A 23,917-nucleotide genomic window follows, 5' to 3' on the forward strand; every position below is an offset into this window, starting at 1 on the left:
AAAAAAATTGTTCGTCTTTTAAAGCAAACCAACCAGACACCCAATTTTCGACCTCCTCGTAGGAATCAAAGTGCTGCTCAGCCAATGCGTGTCCCATCGATGAAAACAAATGGTAGTCGGAAGGAGCCAAGTCTGGTGAATACGGCGGGTGGGGTAGCAGCTCCCAGCCAAGTGTTTTGATTGCATCCTGAACCCGTTTTGCTTTGTGTGCAGGTGCATTGTCATGGAGCAGAATTACCTTGCCGTGTCTTCTGGCCCATTCTGGTCGTTTCTCGATCAATGCATGGTTCAAATTTATCATTTGTTGTTCATAGCGACCAGCATTGACGGTTTCACCAGGTTTTAGGAGCTCGTGGTACACCACACCTTTCTGGTCCCACCAAACACACAGCATTGTCTTCTTGCCGAATCGATCTGGTTTTGCAGTCGATGTTGATGGTTGTCCCGGATTAACCCATGATTTTTTCCGTTTAGGATTCTTAAAATAAATCCATTTTTCATCGCCAGTAACAATCCGATGCAAAACCGATTTTCTTTCGTGTCTTTGAAGCAAAATTTCACAAGTGTTTTTTCGGTTTTCCATCTGTCTTTCATTCAATTCATGTGGCACCCATTTTCCACACTTTTTGATCTTTCCCATAGCTTTTAAACGGTCAGAAATTGTTTGTTGTGCAACATTTAACATTTCTGCCATTTGCTTTTGACCCAAAGTGTCATCTCCATCCAATATCGTTTGCAATTCGGCGTCTTCAAACTTTTTTGGCGGTCTTCCACGTTCTTCATTTCTCACATCAAAATCATTATTTCTGAACCGTTGAAACCATCTTTTGCATGTTGCTTCTGATAGAGCATGATCACCATATGCCTCGACAAGCATTCGATGCGACTCTGCACCACTTTTCTTCAAATGAAAACAAAAAATTAATGCTTTCCGCAAATCATCACTTTCTGGTACAAAATTCGACATTTTTAACACGATGAAAAAATATGATGTTGTCTGTTCAATGACTTGATGTATACTAAATATATTTCACACATGTCATAGCAAACAAACAAAAAAAATAAAGGCTCGTTCACAACAAATGTTCCCTGTCGGAACATTTGTATCTTTACGCTCACTTCATACCGGTACACCTAGTAGATAAAATAAAATAAAAAAATAAATATATGAATCATAAAAGCATTTATATAAACAATAAAAAGTTTTTAAATAAATAATCAAAAACATTTAAAATTATCTTGAAATAAATTATAGATATTTTATTGAAATTTTATTAAATTGCTCTTTTATACAGATTTTTTATGAACCTTGATATAGTGAAATGAACAATTGTTTTTCATTTTAAGAAATAAATAAATAATTTTCATTTTTATATAAATTATACTTATAAATTTTTTTTCAAATTTAAACAAGTTTGGAAAGTAGTTAAGCACAGTTTAAAATTAAAAAATTAGCAGAGGGGACAGAATTCGATTCTGTGTTTTTTTTGTTTTTTTTTTTTGTGTGAGAGAGTTAAAATAAATAATTATAAATATATTATTAAGCATAGTTTGTATAACTTAGATTTAGTAAAAAAAATTATAAATATTACAATTAAATATATATATTTTTTTTTGGATTTTTTAAATTAAGTATGTCTTTAAAAAATAATTAGCATAATGTAAGTGGTTGCAGTTTTAAATTAATTTAAACAAAATATTATTGAAAAATGGAATTCAATTCAATTGATTATAAACGTTAATGTTGATTTTAAAGTTAACAATCGTTTATAATAAAATCTCAATTAAACATATTTCTTATAGCCTGTTTTTTTTTACCTTTAAATATTTGCATTTTTTTACTTATTCATTTATTTTAAACAATTTCAACTCTTTTATTGTTGGATTATTGTTGCAATTCTACAACGTATTTGTATGTACTCAATTATTATTATTAATATAATTTTTAAATGTGAATTTTTTAATTTTCATTTATATTAAATGTTCTTCCTTATTTGCATGACTTTTGCTTTTTCCTTAATGTGACTGAGATGAGTACTACTTTTGATTGTTGATGTGGCACAGGTACTTATGTTATGATCAGCAACAAAAGGAGAAGCTTCAGCTGCAGTTGGAAACTTAACTCATGGCTACGTGAAGCTGAAGCGGCTACGTGGAGTCCAACGGCCGCATCGCTTGCTCAACGACCAGATAAACTATACCGTGTTGCTCAGTGCCCAAATAAACAATAAACAAAACAACTTTTAATTGAAATTTAATGCAATAGTTCAATAGTTTCAAAAAATGTGCATACAAATATTTAAAAATTAAGATTCATTACTTTAATGTAACAAATAATCACTAATTACGAAAATAGAATAGAGCAAAAACGATAATCAATGATAATATCAATGAGATTTTTTATATTATAAATAATATTTTTATAAATTAAGTTTTAATATGAAAATTAAAATGTAAGTCATTATTTAACTAATTGTAAAAAAAAATTCTACGTAAAAATTATGCCTCAGAAAAATTTGCATGGCAGTCGTCGTCAATGTGGTAAAAATGCCTATATACAGGGTGTTAGTTTATTAATAATAATGAATTTCCGCAGTACTTATCATATTAAATTATACTTTTAGAACATTTAAAAAGATTAACATAAACAAAAAATTAAATATTCGCAAAATCAATAACTACATTGAGTTCGTTGTCAATTTTTTGGATTTTTTAGATTTGAATACTGGCAAATAATTATTAAAATTTTAAACTTCAATTACATAAAAAATATATAATAAAATACTGCTTACAAAAATCAAATTTTTTAATTTGCTTCAACTTTAACTGAATTACAATTTAACACAAGTGCAATGTTAACATTTAGCGCACCCTGTATATGTGTGATTAATATTTTTTTGATTTTAATAATTTTTATTGTAAATGATTCAAACGTTATTTACTTTAGGTTTTGTTTATATTTGTCAAATTTTAAGTTACTGCTGCACTTAGTAGACGGCGTCTATTGTATTGCTCATCCACAAAATTTAATATTTATTTTTTTTGTTTTTTTTTTTTTAATTTAGTTATTTTCCTTTTTTAATATAAAACAAATGTCAATGTATCTAGATGATGTGTTGTCTATTGATGTCCGTGAGAAAGATTTATTAAATTACTTTGCACTAATCGTTGACCCGAGTACTCTTCTAAATTGAATGGCTTGAAGTTCTTTAACTGGTCTGATTCGTTGCAATATACTTTAGGCGACCCCTCTGAATTTACCTACAAAAAAAATTAATAAATAAAGTGGGTATATAAAAGTTATATAATGTATAAGCAATACACACTAAATGAAAATTTATGAAACTAAAGTATAATAAATCATCGGCTTCAGGAGCAGCCTGAAGTGTCGTTTACCATATCCATTAGAGTTTCACAATTCGTAAGGAAAGTTTATCAATTATAAAAAAAGGAGCTACTCGTCTATAACATATAAATGCCGTTCACCTCTTCCTTTAAAATTTGACTACACGCAAGGGAAGTTATCTAAGTAGAAGGATATTGCCAAGAGCGCCCGGGTCTATATCCCGGAGCTACTCGTCTATAACGACTAAATGCCATTAACCACTTCCGTTAAAGTTGGCTATTCGCAAGGAAAGTGGCCTAAGTAGGAAGGAAGATATTGCCAACAGCGTTTTGGTTTATATGCCGGAGCCACAAGATTATGACGACCAAGATGAGGTCATTCATTACTTCCGACAAAGTTTCATTATTCACAAGGAAAGTGAATCAAGTAGGAATACTAAAGCAACGTAAAAAACATTTATGAGAAAAATGTTCAAGTTAAAAGACAATGGCTACAATGCCATAAAACTTCTCCAGAAGACAACAAAATTGATGAAAGAGTGATAAAAACGTTAAGTCAAAAACTGATTCTTGTTTTATTTAATTGTAAGATTAAATCATTTTATTACGCTACCATACATACGATTAGTTTACTAATAAAATAAAATAAGAGCCATATTATATTAATTAAAATATAGTTGATAGATAAACATTAGATAAGTTTTACTAAAGATTACGAAATACCATTAAAAGGTTAAGAGGACTTCAAAGGTGCGTACTTTCAATTCCATTTGGAACAAGGGATATTTGGTACTAAAACTTTTTTATCCGAACAAAGTCTTTAATGGATATGTATAAGAAAATAATAATACTGAGCTGCTGTTTTTTTAATGTCTATAAAATTTGTAGACTATGATTTATAGATTTCTTATTAAAAATTAAAAATAAAATCGATAACTTTTTTTTAGTGTTGAATTCGTATGTAAGCAAACGCCAGTATTATTTGAGCTACAAGGTGAAATATCATGGTGAAATATCTATTTAGGAAACGAGATTTTAGAGCACCAATGTTCATATTTATATATAGTCTACGACAATTATTAGTGGTGAGAAAACGCTACACAAAATATCTCATAAGTGCCCCACGCTACTCTTACTATATTCCTATTACTAATTACAGTAATAAATCTGTAGTAATAGTTTTGTTTTTATTATTAAAAGAGAAAATAGCACACTGCAACCTTTTTGGTTCAGTGAAATCCACATAGTGGTATAATACCTGTATGGTAGATAAGACGACAGACTTATACTCTGCATTTCACTAATGCAGAGTTGTGTTCTGTTGTGTAAAGAACAGTGTGTTTAGTTCAAAAACCAGTGAAGAATCTGAGTTCAGATTCAAAAATCTTGTTGTTGACAACTCGAATGAGTTATTTCGACTGTTTTAGATTTTTAATATATATATGGAGGAATGTATAACATACATTGTGACCGAAAGGTTTTCGGAGGTTCTCATTTAAAATTCGCGCGCTGTATATTTTTCGATATTTTAAGTTTATGTAGTTTGCCAGCACTGTCCTTAATTACTATGCCAAAAATGAGCGGGATCTGTCAGACAGTTCGTTTACGGCAGCTGTTGAAACCAGTTCACCTCAGTAGTGCGTTGCGAAAAAAACAATGGAAAAAAATATTGAACAAAGAGTTTGCATCAAATTTTGTGTTTCGAACGAAATTTCGTGTGCAGAATCGTTGCGAATGCTACAAAAGGCTTATGGGGAATCAGTTTTATCGAAAACTCAAGTTTATGAGTGGTACAAAGCCTTTCAGGACTGTCGTACGACCGTCGAAGACATGCCGCGTTCTGGACGACCTTCGACCTCTACCACCGACGAAAACATTGAAAAGGCAAAGGAAATCGTGTTCAAAAATCCTCATGTGAGTGTTAGAGAGATAGCACGAGAGCTAGGCATCGGTCGTGAGATGGCTCGTTTGATTTTGGTGGACAATTTGTGTATGCGACGTGTCAACGCTCGGCTTTTTCCGATTCACCTCAATTTGTTCCAAAAACACCATCGTGGACAGGTCTCGTTAGACATGCTTGATCGTGCCAATTCCGATCCAACTTTCATGGAACGCATCATAACGGGTGACGAGACATGGGTCTACGAGTACGACATGCAAACAAGCCAACAATCATCGGAATGGAGAGGAAAAGACGAGCCGAAACCGAAAAAACCACGCCAAAGTCGCTCGAAAATCAAGGCAATGCTGATTGTTTTCTTCGATATTCGTGGTGTGGTGCATCATGAATTCGTCCCTGAAGGACAAACAGTCAATAAAGACTATTATTTGACTGTTTTAAGACGTTTGCGTGAAAATATCCGCCGTAAACGGCCTCAATTGTGGAAGGATAATTCATGGATTTTTCATGACGATAATGCTCCCCTCGCACCGAGCCAACATTATCAACGATTTTAAGGCCAAACATTCAATAAATACCATCGAACAGCCACCGTATTCACCTGATCTTGCACCGTGTGACTTTTTCCTGTTTCCCAAACTCAAATAACCACTCAGAGGAACGCGTTTTGAATCCATAGAAGACGTAAAACAGAATTCGCAGAGGGAACTCAAAGCCATACCGGAAAGCGCCTATAAAAAATGTTTTGATGATTGGAAGAAACGTTGGCATTTGTGTATCGCTTCTAATGGAGCATATTTTGAAGGAGATAAAATAAATATTGATGAAGATTAAGAATTTTGCGTTATACATTGTGACCGGAAACTTTTCGGTCACAATGTATAAGATAGAATATACAAAGAAATTCACATAGCTTTTTAGCACTTCCCTTTAAATTTATCTCCACAACTCGAATTTTTTGCTTTGCCTTTATATTTTCAAATACTTTTGTCAGTTACTTTTCTAACTTGCGCGACATTATTGGATTCTAACTTTCAGCGATACTAAGATGGCTAACAACTGCTCTTATTATTGTAAATTTCCTTAATGCGATGATGGATTTGTGCTTATTATCAATGAAGCAGTAGACCTTCAATCACAAACATGAGTAAATTTGAAATGTTTGTGAACCCCGGAAAAAATTAATTTAATTATTGAAGTAGAAAAAGGTGACAAAAAGAAAAAAGGTATAGCCGAAAAATATGGAATTTCTTGTGACACCTTATCAACGATTTAAAAAAATAAGGATAACTCAAAAGAGAGTTCTGTAATAATAAACGTAAACGGATTACAATATCTAAAAAAGATGACGTGGATGAAGCTATGTTACAATGGATAAGTACTGCAACAGCAAAAGATCTACCTCTGTTGGGTAGTATTATTAGAGTAAAAGTAAAGCAGATTGAAGACACAATTGCCGCAAATAAAGATGCGATCAAGACAATTTGAACATTTATCCATTCCAGAGCAAACGCACGGGATGATATATTAAAATTAAATAAAATTACGTGTGTATATTCAAATCATTAAATACTTTGGAAATTTAAAGCAGAGTGGCAAAAAGTAAAAAATGTAACTGAATATTTAAAAAAAAAAAATATTTGGTAGAAAAACCAAAAAAAAAATGTTTTCTCTCTAACTCGAACTTTTTTGCCGTTCCCTTGACGATTCGAGTTAGAGGAATTTCACTGTAGTATATATAAAAAGAATTGAATATGACATGAAAATTCTAATTATCATTAAGCATACATATTTTTGTAATAGGTTTCTACTTCTCTTATTTCAAATCGTAAAATAATGAAAAAAAAAACACTTTTTTTAGGAGATAACCCCTTGTCTCTAATAGAAACATTGATGTCAAAGGTCTAAACCACGATCTATTTGTCAATAATAAAAATTCTGACGAATTTTTCAGTCAATATAGACCTGTAAATATTTATATGTATATATGTATGTCCATAATTCCAATGGATATCAGATTGTACTGGTAATATTAGTCAGTTCATTACTCAAATACTCCATTGATCCATTGACCTACAACTACAGTCGTAGTTGATTTCTAAGAGCAGACGGCACTACGGTCTATAATAATTCATCTTTTTAAACCATGAAAGCTTACCACCCTTTACAACAGCGGTTGCAACCATTATATCAACGACATTCGTAATCGTCTACCACTGATGGGACATCAGTATAAAGATTATTTTCAACAGACAGTTAAACGCAGCTGGCTTTAAATTTTAGATTCAAATACTCTTTTTTGGTACTCATATTTAAATGTTTATATGTTCAAAATTTCTTTGATTAACTTAAAGCGTTAATATGATGAAATTGGAAGTTCTCGATTTTCGGGCCGCCGTAATTTCACGACGAATTTTGTTAGAATCGGCCTTTCTGAGCCATACAACTTGATTCTCCAGTCATTGGGCTTAGATGTATGTACACCACTGGCATCATAATCGCACAATTAAATTGATTTAGTTTATAAATTACATTAATATATAAATATACATATATAACATTTGTAAACACATATCTATAAATATACCTTATTCCATGCTTCATTGATGTATCGTATCAATTCATCATGCTGTGTTAGTGGCTCGCGGGATACTGTGGATTGTGATGAATATGGTGTTGTGGTCGAATTCGAGTATTGTGAAGATGATGAGGAATAGTTGCGATGATTGTCAGAGTTGTGGTTATTATTCGACGTAGACGACAGTGAAGATGATGAAGATGAAGACAACGATGATGAGGACTGGTTATGATGTTGTTGTCCTTGACGGCGAAGGTATTGATAACGGCTATAGGTGGTCAGAAAAAAAAATATTTATTTAATTCAAATACACAACTAATATTCACATTTATTTTGTATATTAATGCATAAATATAGTTTTATTTAAAATTATATATTAAATTAACGGTCTCTAAATGTAATCCAGTTTTTAAGGCCTTCTACCCTAAAGCAAGCAAACAAAGGCCCATCAAGGGCCTTGACATTATTTTTGTGCATTGTTTCTGCTTCTCGAATTGCAGTTGTTATTCTTTTATTTATACTTACACTTTTGCTTGATGTTAATCATTTTCAGGCAAAATTCTGTATATTTTACTTTCACACTTTTACACTTTCACACAAAATTATAAATTTATTTACAATATAAAAGCCATCAACACAACAAACAGTTCCACAAAATAAATAAATAAAAACTTACCCATTATTGCGTTCCATTTTATCTGTTTTAATTTATTTTTGCAATAAAACACAAAGATATTGAATTTCAGAAGCTGCAAATAATGTACTGGAATTTATACAAACTTTGTTACTTGATTTTAAACAAAAATTATTGTCTTGTTTTACAAGCAGAAGCAAAATTAATGCTCTGCGGCGGTAAACACACACAAACAACCACTTTGCTTGCACCAATTTGCTATGTTGCACTTTCCGCTTTTCAGTTTCAGTTTATATTTTGGGCATTGCTTTTGGCCAACAACAAATCTTGGCGTTAGTGTTGCCAATAGTCGAATTTTCTGTTATAGGGTGCTTAAAAATGTAATCACAATTTGCAGAGTGTAAATATGCCAATTCATCCGCACTTTGATTTCGTATCATTGTAATATTCGTAAATTCTAAACAGGTTTGTGCACAAAGCGAGCCATCAAGTTGTAAAACAATAAACCAGTTTTAATACAAAATAAATTGAAATGAAAATGACTAGAAACTGCAGATTTACAATAGATAAGTGGCAATAAATTGCAAAGCTAAATAATAGTTAAACATACACAAATAGTGTATGTACAAAATTTAATTTTTACACATAATTTTAAAAATATTTAAAAAGCAATGAGTATAATTTTTTTTATACAATATACGTATCAATATTTTCTACAAAAACAGAAAATTATCATGACGAGTCACCCGTTATATATTTCAAGTCTTTATACAAATATTTTGCTAAGCGTGCATGTGTGTGTTTACTGTTTATGTTCATTTTTTATGTTGTGTTAGTGTAAACGCTGACCACTCTGCATTAAATTTCAAAGAATGCGAATAACAAGCGAAATGCAAAAATAATTGGGAGCATTTATTTCCAAAATAGAACAAATGAAAAAAAGCAATACGCTTAGTACTTTTATTTGAATGTTAAAAAAATAATTTATTACACTTTAATTGAAAAATTACGTTAGAGAATTTAGTAAATGCGTTGCCAAAATAATTATACTTGACGAAATGTAATTAATATTCAAAATATAGGCACAAAGCACTAAACATGAGAACGACACGACAACGAATAATGTTTAACAAGAATGAAAACAAAGGCGTACAAGCTGAAAAAAGAAATTGGCCAAAAGCATAGGAGAGAAAAAAGCTTATTTAGTTGGCAATGCTTTATTTTCGTTAATTTATTTTAACAAATTTAAAATACATTTGCAATTGGCCCTCCAAGGTATTTAACTGAATTTACTGCCCAAGTAGCATTGGTTGCAGTAAAGTTATTAAAAAAATAACTACATATTAATTTTACTGATATCAAGGGCAACAAACAATGTTTTAGTTATCAACATATTCTGTATAATTTTTATTTTCAGCGTAAATTGACTTAAAAACTACAAAAAAAAAAAAAAAACGTTTTGCCACAAAAAACGGAATCTAAAATATTGAACGTAGCTTCAAAAATTATTATAAAAAAAAAACGTAAAAGGATTTAGAACTTTGAACAGCGTTTGAAAGATGACAGCAGTATTTCCAAAACGCAATAATGATTTGCTCAATTTGTTCATACAACAATACGTGAACACATTTAAATATGAAACAAAATCAATTAAATACCAACCCTTCATATAAATCATATATCATAACAAATCATATATTTCCCACGGGTATTACGTAGTGAAGGACGTCGAATATATGGAGCAACCTCGATTCAACCGCGATTCAAATATGTAATTACATACGTCACTACAACTAAACAGATGCATAGAATCTTTTAAGACCTTTATCATCAATGTATATATACATATATATGTAACTATAAAGTAGTTATGTATTTCAATCGAACTATGCGGGTGCTTTCAAGGCTGGGCCTACGTCATACCCACTGATCCAGAGTGACAACCAAGTGTCGTTCAACACTTTCCAAAGGAATTACACACATAGATCTTGGGATTACACTAAAGTGCAGAACAAGTAAATGGAAGTTATCGAACAAAATACTAATTGATTGTGTAAACAAATTTGTAATTTACTTGACTATAATATAATAAAAACGAAGTAGTTCGATACTATAGATCATTATTATAAACGAGTGATTCTAGCATGTTAAGCTAAGAGCTTTAAAAAGAAATAACTTCAAGTCAATAAAAAACAAAAGTAAAATGGATTAAATGCATGTTTTCGATTTGTATGAAATGAAGAATGTATGGCCTTTCTCAGGTAGCTGACATCACTCTTATTAAAAGGAGGAAAAGAAGAGAATGAAAAAGCAAACGGTTTGAGCTGTCTTGGTGCTTTTCTAGATATATCCCTAAGAGTACCAGTTTATATTTACCTGGCGATCGTTAAGAGAAATACTAATCTCTACTTTCGTCAATTTGCCAATAACGAACACTTTGATCATGTATCACTTTCCGGTTAACATTACCCTTATATAACAGAATCAGTTATTGGAAACGCTTCAAAAGGACCGCGTGAATTTTGCAAGGCTTATTACAAGGAGCCCACACAGGAAAACTGAATTCCCTTTAATAATCATTGCAGAAGTTGTGGAAACTTACGAAAAAATAAACTATTAAGCATATTCTCTGTGAATATCTGGCTCTGGCCTCCAGAAAAAATATGTTTTGAGAGAAGTACAGTAAGGCTGAAAGACCAATTAAATCATCTAAATACGATGGGATGGATTTAGTTTGTCTTTTATATCCTAACATTTATTGCGAAGCATATTATAAAATATTGAAACAAATAAGTTAATTAAGCCTAAAAACTGTCAAAATATTGTTAAAATTCATTTTTATTAATAGATGAAAAAATCTACACTTCAAATACGTTTAAAAAAAAACTTGTAACTACAAGCTTATACCATATATATTTTAATAATGTAATCCTACATCAATTTTACAAAAACTATAACACAAACAAACTGTCACAAATAAATTATGTTTCAGAAGAAACTATATCTATACCTCCAAGGCTACTACCACCGATCCCATATTAATTTCACCATTCAAGGATGGCGGATCAAACAGGTTTTTCCAAGAACAGACAATCAATACAAACAGACAATCAATACGAACAGACAATCAATACAACAAAAGAAATATTGGATTAATACCTACGGGACAGAACACTTAAAATATAAGTATTCTGGCCCAATCAGTTTAAAAGTCTACATTTTATAGTAACGACTGAAAGATAAAGAATTGGAAAAATTTAGAATCACTATCAATAAGTGGATACTATAATAGTTATGGTAATAAGTTCATAGTTAGGTGCAAGCTGCCAGTAGACGTAAGGGTATAGGTCAAGTAATGGATTTTGATTACTTTAAGAAGAAAATAACATCTTCGAAAGAATATAAATTCGAAATTCCCGTACAAATACCTGAACCATCATGTAGAAGACTGTATAAAATTTATTTTGTAGCATAATAAGCATGTAACCATTAAAGCCTATTAGATCCGTATTTATAACACAGGTGCGACACCAATACTGATATATGCAATCGCAACTAGGACAGATATGAAGCTAAATACATTTGCGGCATCTAGAAGACAAATGTACACGTTGCTCCAGACAGCAGGAATCTTATTATGCAATGAATCAATGAAAATGCAAAATTAAAGATATTGTTAAGTGGAACAGGAAAAGAAGACAAGAACAGAATCTGCATGAGTAGAAGTAGGAAAACTACCAATCAGCCAACATTTTTATAAATGAAAAATGACCAATTCTATATGACACCACAATGACACCACAGAATGACCTTCAAAAAGATTGAAGTCTTATAAATTAAAAAATAATGTACTATCACTTATTATTAATATAGTAAATATAATTTTAAAAAATGTATATATTAATATAATTGTATAGTGATTTTTGTAATAAATGAATGTGAATTCTCAATAAAATTATTATAGAATATGACAAAGGTTATACATACTATATAAGTATGTATAAACTAAATATTATTGTGTTATTATATATTATATTACATTATATTATATTATATTATATTATATTATATTATATTATATTATATTATATTATATTATATTATATTATATTATATAATATAATGTTATCTATTATTAAAATATTATATATTATATTATATATTATTATAATATTATATATTATATTATATATTATTATAATATTATATATTATATTATATATTATTATAATATTATATATTATATTATATATTATTATAATATTATATATTATATTATATATTATTATAATATTATATATTATATTATATATTATTATAATATTATATATTATATTATATATTATTATAATATTATATATTATATTATATATTATTATAATATTATATATTATATTATATATTATTATAATATTATATATTATATTATATATTATTATAATATTATATATTATATTATATATTATTATAATATTATATATTATATTATATATTATTATAATATTATATATTATATTATATATATTATTATAATATATTATATTATATTATATTATATTATATTATATTATATTATATTATATTATATTATAATATTATAATCACAATGCCCTATATTGTGATGGCCCTAGTAAGCGCGGGTAAACGGCGAGTGTAACTATGTCTCTCTAAAATTAGCCAAATGCCTTATCATCTAATTAGTGACGCGCATGAATGGATTAACGAGATTCCTTCTGTCTCCATCATGTATTGCAGGCAGGTAATCACGTAAAACACATAAAGACTTTGTCTGCATCATGTATTGCAGGCAGGTAATCACGTAAAACACATAGGGACTTTGTCTGCATCATGTATTGCAGGCAGGTAATCACGTAAAACACATAGAGACTTTTGTCTCCATCATGTGTAGCATCAAACCGGGTGCTACATCCCACATTGTAGCAGAGGTTATAGGTAGGCCCCGCATTATACCAAGATGGAAGTTATGAACTATACACATTTCTTCTTGTAACCTGCGGAATTGAAGCCAGTTCCAAAAGGGGCGCTTAATTGACAGCTTTGTATCAAAGACGTTTTGCTTTTGAAGTAACGTGATTAGACCATTGCAGGCAGGTAATCACGTAAAAACACATTAGAGACTTGTCTCTATCATGGTGTAACAACAAACCAGGGTGCACTCCCACATTGTAGCAGAGATTTAGATGTTCTCAACATCTAACCAAATTGAAAGTTAATACATGCCGTGAATTTTCTTTAGTTTGGTAACCGGCGAAATCAGAATGCATTCCAATGGGGCGTTGTTTTACGCTTAAATTAATACGTATATTAGTTTTTACATTTTTATATGTACGATAGCCAAATCATACAATTTTTTACTTTAAATAATTTTTCCATAACTCATATGAGTTTTTACATTTTTATATGTACGATAGCCAAATCATACAATTTTTGACTTTAAATAATTTTTCCATAACTCATATGAGTTTTTACATTTTTATATGTACGATAGCCAAATGATACAATTTTTGACTTTAAATGATTTTTCGATTACCCATATGATTTTGTACATTTTAACATGTACGATAGCCAAACCATACAATTTTGGACTTTAAATAATTTTTCCATAACTCATATGAGTTTTTACATTTTTATATGTAAAATACGATAGCCAATTCATATAATTTTTGACTTTAAATTATTTTTCGATTACCCATATTATTTTGTACATTTTAACATGTACGATAGCCAAACCATACAATTTTTGACTTTAAATAATTTTTCCATAACTCATATGAGTTTTTACATTTTTATATGTAAAATACGATAGACAATTCATATAATTTTTGACTTTAAATTATTTTTCGATTACCCATATGATTTTGTACATTTTAACATGTACGATAGCCAAACCATACAATCTTTGACTTTAAATAATTTTTCCATAACTCATATGAGTTTTTACATTTTTATATGTAAAATACGATAGCCAATTCATATAATTTTTGACTTTAAATTATTTTTCGATTCCCCATATGATTTTGTACATTTTAACATGTACGATAGCCAAACCATACAATTTTTGACTTTAAATAATTTTTCCATAACTCATATGAGTTTTTACGTTTTTATATGTAAAATACGATAGCCAATTCATATAATTTTTGACTTTAAATTATTTTTCGATTACCCATATGATTTTGTACATTTTAACATGTACAATAGCCAAACCATACAATTTTTGACTTTAAATAATTTTTCCATAACTCATATGAGTTTTTACATTTTTATATGAACGATAGTCCAATAATACAATTTTTGACTTTAAATAATTTTTCGATTACCCATATGATTTTGTACATTTTAACATGTACGATAGCCAAACCATACAATTTTTGACTTTAAATAATTTTTCCATAACTCATATGAGTTTTTACATTTTTATATGTAAAATACGATAGCCAATTCATATAATTTTTGACTTTAAATTATTTTTCGATTACCCATATGATTTTGTACATTTTAACATGTACGATAGCCAAACCATACAATTTTTGACTTTAAATAATTTTTCCATAACTCATATGAGTTTTTACATTTTTATATGTAAAATACGATAGCCAATTCATATAATTTTTGACTTTAAATTATTTTTCGATTACCCATATGATTTTGTACATTTTAACATGTACGATAGCCAAACCATACAATTTTTGACTTTAAATAATTTTTCCATAACTCATATGAGTTTTTACATTTTTATATGTAAAATACGATAGCCAATTCATATAATTTTTGACTTTAAATTATTTTTCGATTACCCATATGATTTTGTACATTTTAACATGTACAATAGCCAAACCATACAATTTTTGACTTTAAATAATTTTTCCATAATATGAGTTTTTACATTTTTATATGTAAAATTCGATAGCCAATTCATATAATTTTTGACTTTAAATTATTTTTCGATTATCCATATGATTTTGTACATTTTAACATATACCATATTGGACATTTTCATATAACTTTTACATTTTAACATATACCATATTGGACATTTTCATATAACTTTTACATTGTGACGAAATCGGTAACTGCGATATTTATAGTGTTGAGTGCTCACTTAATAGTCCACAAATCGTTGTGCATCTCTAGAGAAATAGAATATAGTCATTTTAGGACTTTCCTAAAAATACACTTGTTCATTATGCAGCTTTTTAAGCATTTAATCTTTTTAATTCACAAATATAGTTTCGTTTTTTAGTAAGAAAATAGTATAATCATTTCAGAATCTATTACTGTAAGCCTTTACATTTTATTGATTATTTGAGAATTCTCTAAATACATACTACAGATTCTACCAAGATAGTAAAATTTAAAAAATTTTTTTTTTATTTAAAAGTGATAAGATCTTTCTAAGGCATACACATATATAAATAATTAATATGAATAACAATAATAAACAAATTAATATCATAAATTTATTATATATCATATAAATCAAAATGATTATTTTTTAAATATTTTGTTAACTAGTGTTAATATGAAAACAATTCTCTTCTATATTTTATATTCAAATTTATTAATGAAAAAGTTACAATAATGCGTCAAAAATATCGGAACTTTTTTATATTAAATTTAAATTTCTAAAGTTAAATCTATTCATATTTTACGGAACCTGCAGATTAATAAAAATAATTTAATATTTCTCATAATTAAAACAATTATCAATCGATTCATAAATGCTTTATAATTCAGGTATTGACACTAGTTCCAAGAAAAGATTTCAAAAATTACTAATAAGAACCTCTATAATACGAGAAACTACGTTTATTCTTAGAATAGATTGAATTTTTTTTTCAGAATTCACCGATATGCAAACTCCAAGAAATAACTGGCAGAAACCATTTATCAAAGAAATTCATTCATAAGTTTTTTTTCAACTACTTTCTTTTTAAGCACAAATACTTTAAAAATACACTGAACAAAATTTTTATATAAATATTTTGTTAAAAAAAATTTATATTAAAAAATTTATTGATTTATTTTTTGATGGGTTGGGTCTTTTAGAAAGCATCGTGGATATTGTGACTAATATCTAAATATACGAACGTATACTGTTGTGTTGTCCCTTAATGTGGAGATGGATTATTAATAGATACTGTGACCCACAGAACAGGTGATGTTTCAGTTTGGCCTCGCTTCTTACACAGAGAACGAGGCCTTCCTTCTTACTGGCGGAATTTGTTCAATTAAGGCGTCGGTTCGTTCTTTAGACTCGTACCGACCGAAGAACTAAATAATATCACTGTATGAAGACAGGTAACTAAATAAAATGATAAATCATATTTATTATATAAATTTGATTTATATGATATATATATGATATATAATATATTTATGATGTATATGATAATATATATTATATTATCTTTATATATTATATTATCATTAACATTGGCACTGTATTTCTAGTTGATTTTAGCTTATTTTTTCAGACGCCTACATAACTCTTTATTGAGCTTAAATTCCACCTTTTCTGTCACAGTGAAAGTTCTTAGATTTAAGATGACATCGTCCTGCAATCGATATATAATTGTTTATTCTCAACCGTAGTAAATGAATTGTAGTTAATTATTTTTTATTTTTGCGAACGGTTCATAACTACACGGACTTTATATCTCGACTAGCACAGTTGCTACTTTTTCATTTATAAAGCAACAATTTTGATTGTACCATAAGTGATTACTTCCATTTGTCATTTTTATAGGTAAAATATTTTTCTTAGTGTTTTTTGTTTGAAGATCAGTTTCAATCAAGATCGATTTGACATCTTTTTCAAAGGTTAGTATCAGACTTATAATTGTCTTGTATATTCTTATTGTTTTAATTTATATAAATGACTGTTATATTAAGTAGTAGTGAAAGAACAATATTTGGTAATAATGTGCAAACTTATATTTTATTTTATTTGTCGCATAATTATTTTCTATATTCTTATTGTATATATATGACTGCTCTATTATGTAAAAGTAAAAGAACAATTAATGCTTCTAGCTGGCTCTATCATGACCATTATCCTACCCCTCATTACGGGAAAGTGTGGAATCAAAGGTTTTGCCTCCCTCCACTTCACCTAACCACACCTAAAAGAGCAATATTAGGTATTAATAAATGAACTTACATTTTTTGTGGCCGACTGTAGAGTTTTACTTAACTTAAAAAAATTTCTGGATTACCCAAATTCAAGGTTACTTTAAAATTGACTTTAATTTCTGTGATATTTACACTTAATTAGTTTTGTAGGTTTTTGACAAACAGGGTCTTGAAATAAGTTACATTTTCTGCTGTAACTCATTTCAAAACCTATAAATCTTGCTATTCGTTACATAGCCACGAAGTAAAACAAAAATGTTTGATTATCGTACGTGCAAAACTCTAAATTACGCAGCTTATCCGTTATGCATAAATTTTTTTCTTTAATTTTTTTTATTAATTGTAGAACATATTAAATTAATCAACCATTGACATTCCAATTCGTAAGCTTGTAGATATTCTAGTACGCACCTATTACGCACCCGCTACCAGTAGGCCACAGACCATGTTGCCCTCAAACCGATCAATGTCTACGAAACCGGCTTAAGAGTCGCTTTGTATGGCACTTACTGTCACAATATTTTAGAAAAATATATTTTTCCACAATGAAGTCAATAAATTGCCAACATAACTACAGCACACATATATATCTAGATACATATGCGCAGGTTTGCAATATCTACCCGTGTACGTGAACAAAAGCTATTACAATTTTTAACAGATTTTACAAGAAAAATTACAGTATTAGACATAGGGCATGGCTGACTGCACGATGCCAACTCGCGGAGCATTAGTCATGGACAATTGGCTTTGGTGATTGGTTCACTTTCAGCTACTTACGCACAATTAGTGGCAATAAGCTGCGGTAGAATGAATGGGATCATTGGAAATCTTAACTCAGTGTCGCATACATTTTTATTCCATATATACGGCCGAGTCAAAGAGGAGCGGCAGGCATGAAAAATAGTTGGAGATTTAAGTAAATATTTATGAAAAAAAATTTAGCATTAAATTAAGTGACAATTGTTTTTTTTTACATTTTTTTCCTTAACATTTAATAATCTTTTTCAAAATTAATTAAAAATTTTTTATATATAGTATTTTAATTTTTTTATGATAATAATACTTTTTATTGGGAGTTGTCTTGAGGTTTCGGGTGGAGTTGTTAGTATTGAGTAAATTACAAGCTTGTGATTGATTAATTGACTTGATTGTGTCAACGTTTGTTAATTTTATTTAACACTTGATCACCTTTATGATTACATTAATTAAACTTAATTAAAGCTACTGCATTTAAAAAATTTATCTAAAGAGTTACTTAATAATTTATAGTTAGTTCAGATCTATATAATTAAGTAATAAAGATTAAATTACGTTTAAAGCAAATACAAAAATTTTTTTTGTAATTATGAAATAAATTTTATTCATAATATATTAAAGCATGTTAGTTTAACCTAGACCAAGTTTTTAAAAAATTTTTTAAAATACATAAGTGTTATAGTGGATATATATATATGGTTTAAATGTTAAAATGTTTAAAATTATTTTCAATATGTTGAAGAATATTTGACGGTTCTAAGGCCAAAGTACTATGGTACTTTGGGACCATAGAATCTGTATCACATACTGTAATGCAATCTTAAAGGTATTTAAATAAAAAGAATAAATTTCTATAGAAAATCTATCTATATCTATCTATCTATAAAGCTATATTTATAGAAAATATAAAGAAGATGAAAATATATAATAGAAACTTAAACCAAATTCTATCAAAAACATGAGAGAGAAGTATGTTGCAACGGGCTGGCTTTTATGATACCTAATATCAAACAGTTGTTGTGAAAACTGCCAAACTTTCAACCAGCTAAGCTGTTGTAACTTTTAAAAAAGTAACATATGTGGTACCACAAATTAACTCCGTTATTTCAGTAGCAATAAGTTTTATTTATAAATTAAGTTTAATAAAAACACTGTATAATCCATTTTTGTGATCTATGTAAACCGTAAACATCTATTATTGATTATCATAACGATACAAATCAGTTTAACAATATTTGCCTACCTATCAGTCAATATGAGTATCGACAAAATAATCTGATAGACAATTTTGAGTCTGATGGAGTATTTTGAGTCTGATAGCCTAATATACTATTTTGAGTTTGATAGACTACTTTGACTCTGATAGAGTATTTTGAGTCTCTGATAGACTAATTTGAGTCTGATAGACTATTTTGAGTCTGATTTACATTTTTGAGTCTGATAGACTATTTTAAATCTGCTTTACATTTTTGAGTCTGATAGACTATTTTGATTCCAAAATAGTCTATTTCAAATCTCTAGATTATAGAGATAGTAAAATAGGCATAAACTCTTTTCTTTAAGTTCAGGCAGATGAAAAATTAGTTGACCTTATTAGGTAGGGTTTAGTGATTCTTCTTGTATATTTGTACTATTCTTTTTTTCTTTTGAGAAAAAAACTCGAACCTATGAAGGGTCATAATAAAATATTTACTTATTTTATCTAGTCTTAGGAATTATTTTAAGAATTATTTTTGTACTATGTATATCCTCCTTTTTACTCTCTATTTATGCATACTAACTTTAATCTAGATAAAACTGACCATTTAATTCCTCTCTTTATCTACTCTTAGGAATTATGTTTAAAAATATTTTTGTATTATTCTCTTATTTACTTACAAAAAAAACTCACAACCGTTGCCTATACATATTAACTATTAAGTTTTGGATCCACATGAAATTTACCCTATAATTCTTTACTTTATTTCAGATCATTTAATCAAAACTCAATTTTTTTTTAATTTTTTATTCATTTTTTAATTAATATTAATATCTACTCTTAATGAAGTTAACTAAATGGTGAAAAATTCATTTTTTACTTTTATTATTTAATTAAAACTGCTTCTGTCAATCATAAATTCGTTAGAAATTTACTGTGAATGTCTTAAGAGGTTTGCGGTTAAAAATCAAGTTTGAACTTCAATTTAATTGACAAATTATTTTAATCGCTTTGAATTTCCATTAAGCAAAACTCGTATTCAAAAATTGTTCAAAGGCCGACTGCAACGCTAATGTAATTTACTGTTTCGCAAACTACAAATACAAAATAAAACCAAAAAATTGCCGAAATCTATAATTTATGCAATTGACTTTTATATCAATTGGTGCCAAAATGTCATTTGTCAATTTTCATATGCACATAAATAGTAAATAAAAACTCGCGCGTATATACATACATAAGTCAAACGGTATCTTTTCTAAGAAATCGTATACTTTGATAGATTTTATTTAGTGCCACCTTAAATTTTATATTCGTATGAATTTTGATAGGATTTGGATTTTCCCTCTCTTTTCGTTGCAGTCAATAAACCTGTCGCTCGAGTGCATTTTCACATTATTTTCATTTTCAAGAAATCGTGTTTCTTACCACATAACTGCTAGCAACTGCAGCACATTTCCAATTACCAATCACTGCATCCGGATATGGTTATTGATGTCATAATAACAAGGAGACCCCCACGAGTGCTGCATAATATTTGAATTTCAATGTTTTTGGCACAAATTTCGGAGACACAGTTTTGTAAATTGAATTGTGATTAGTGTTTAAACTTCAACTGCACACTATTCCATTGACTATGTTTTTTTAGGTTTGACATTTTTCTAACAAGATTACGTACACATCAGGTATGGGTACCCAAACCTAGTCTGCTGGCTTGCGAGTGGCTCAAGTGGCAACAACTTGGCAGAAACATACAATTTTGCCAATAAGTTTTGCAGACACAGACGATGACGCCATCTGCCTCTGACCTGTGATTTGTTGCTGACACGGTTATGTTTTTTCTTTCTATCGGAGGGGAAAGAAAATTCGGTAATACGGAATGACGTGTTTTAGTTGTCGTTTTCCCAGAGCAACAAAGTGCACACATATTTAATAATATGTTTTCTTGAACAAGTTTCTTTAATAAGATTTTTTTCCCTCTCCGGTTTTCTGGTTTTTTATTGGCGCAACTCTATGAAGTGCATTAGTGCAGTAACATTAATTCTGTTTCTAGGCTTTTGTGGCATGAATCATGAAATTTGGCATTGGCGGACTTTGTCAGATGCTAATCTTATTTTATTGCGTACAATTTGTTGGAATTAATGAACATGGAGCTAAGCAATTGTGTTTCTTTGTTGTGAGGAATGCATTATGGAAAACAAGTTAAAGTCTTTACTCCTTATCTTTTTGCGGATCTTAAGTATTCCTAAAACAATTTTTTATTTGGCAAAGTATTAGGAAATATACTGCAAACATTATTAAAATAAAGAAAACCTCTTTGTTTATTTATTATATTATAAATAAAATTGGAATTTTAAATCTACTAAAAAAGGAAACAAAATAAGATACTTAAGGTGTTTTGTTTGCAAAAGAAACCAAAATAAGTTTTAAAGTTTTCTACTTTGATCAGTACCAAACAGATAGCTTTATCTAACTATTGTCAAAGTTGTGGATCGGAGAAGGAATCGAAAACTTTTGCTTATATACTTTATCACTGCACGGAATTCTCTACAAATTGGCCATTTACTATTGCTTGCAATTGAATTTCTTAAATGTATATCCGACATTCTTAAATCTAAATTCAATATCCATACATTTCTAGAACGATACAATAGTTTCTGTATTCCAAAAAAGTTTACTTCACCTAAAATCGAGTATATTCTGATTTATCGGGTGCGACAATTTGACAACGGATTTTAATCGATTTTGAACTCGAAAAAGTTGAATATTAATATTAAAATTAATATATATTATTAGAATATTAATATTAAGTATTGCCCAATGTCATATTACGCCACTTCAGAAATCGGATTTATGCCATAATCCATATAAGTTAAAGCTCACCTTTAAATTTGTCAATAGTACCTGCTCCTTAGACCAGATAGGAGTTCACATCTTTCATAAGATGGGCTTACAATCCCTTCATTCTATTAATGTAGTATGGCAGTTATGGTAGCGTTGTAAGTCTAGTAACTATAAAATAAAATAAATATTGCAGAAATTATTTTTAATAACATAGAATATTTCTAAATCTTATATTTGATAAATTATATTTTTACAACAATTTAGTTTTAGCAGTAAGTATTACATATCTATAAATATGCAACTACGTCAATGACGTTTGAAAAAGGATTTTTGGTAGACGAATCTATCATAGAACCACAAAAAAATTATATCTCGTGCCATTTTGTATTAGGTATAATGATTATTTTTTAATTACATGTTTTCATCTGAATTTTAAACAAGTTTTCAGAAATTTTAATTAAAATACATCACTATAGATATACTTCTGAACCGCAGTTCTTAAGGTTATTTAACATTATTTCCAAAATTTCAATAAGATATAGTATATGTGAATGTATTCTGGTTTAATTTTAATATTTAAATAATATCCACTATTTACAAACCAAATATATGACAGTATGAAATCATAAGTCCCTTAACACATGTAGTTATTCATTTTAACATTATAGACTTTTAATTGCACAGCTTCATAGAATCTAGAACATAACCGTTTAAATTGAGCAAAGTCCAATTAAACAACACCACAATCTATATCAACTCAATGAAGTAGGGAAAATTATAACAGATATATTTTTTTTCTGCTTAAAACCATTTAAGATAGATAAACTCTTTTACCGCAAACATTAAATAAAATAAATTTGAAACGTGAACAATTAAAAATTATTTACTCGTAAAAAAGTATACTAACCGAAATTGACCATGCTGTTGCCAGGTAATATTAGCCGCAGCTTAACATAATATTGGACCACAATTTCATATATAATTATCAATGATTAATGAATTGCTAAGTCAAATATTATCCCTGGTCTCTACAAAAAAAACAACAATAATAAAAATAACAAAAAAAAAATAAAATAAAAATCCATTATTCCATAAAGCAAATGTGAGGTCTTGCAATGTCTGCATAGCAAATTGACCAACAGAAACCGAAAAAAAGATTTACTATTGAAATGTGTTTCTTCACAAACTCTTCCGCAAATAAAAAAATGTTTGAGATACAAATTTTTTTCATATTCGAAGCATAAAATTTGTTTGCTCGAGCACATATAAAATATTTGCTTTATCAATAACTTATATCATCAAAAGTCGAGATTAGTCAATTTAAACATTTTCTGGTAGTTTCATATATTGTATCTGAATGTGGATACATACAAATATTAAATTGATTTATGAGTAGAAAAATCGTGGGATGATATTTTACATATATCAAAAATGTTAAATTCTTTAACTTAATTTTTAAGTCAAAATTTTAGTGCTCCTTTTCAATTTTATAAAGCATGGAAT

General features: G+C 28.7%; 1 protein-coding gene across 3 annotated transcripts; it reads right to left on the reverse strand.

Annotated features, from left to right (window-relative positions):
* Positions 1-2,778: 2,778 nt before the first annotated feature.
* Positions 2,779-9,580, reverse strand: LOC119688170 (nuA4 complex subunit EAF3 homolog). 3 transcript variants are annotated; one of them, XM_038102855.1, is made up of 4 exons: positions 9,468-9,580; positions 8,500-8,572; positions 7,833-8,091; positions 2,779-3,261 (listed from the first exon to the last, which is right to left on the reverse strand). In XM_038102855.1, exons 2-4 carry the CDS (start codon positions 8,514-8,516, stop codon positions 3,121-3,123), a joined length of 417 nt encoding a protein of 138 aa, XP_037958783.1. In that variant the 5' UTR covers positions 8,517-8,572; positions 9,468-9,580; the 3' UTR covers positions 2,779-3,120. The 3 variants fall into 3 exon arrangements, with proteins under 3 accessions (XP_037958783.1, XP_037958781.1, XP_037958782.1); XM_038102853.1 differs by having other exon boundaries at positions 8,500-8,586; XM_038102854.1 differs by having other exon boundaries at positions 8,500-8,586; positions 9,449-9,580.
* Positions 9,581-23,917: the final 14,337 nt, after the last annotated feature.

The sequence above is a fragment of the Teleopsis dalmanni genome, chromosome X (assembly GCF_002237135.1).
Source record: "Teleopsis dalmanni isolate 2A chromosome X, ASM223713v2, whole genome shotgun sequence".
NCBI classification, from domain to species: domain Eukaryota; kingdom Metazoa; phylum Arthropoda; class Insecta; order Diptera; family Diopsidae; genus Teleopsis; species Teleopsis dalmanni.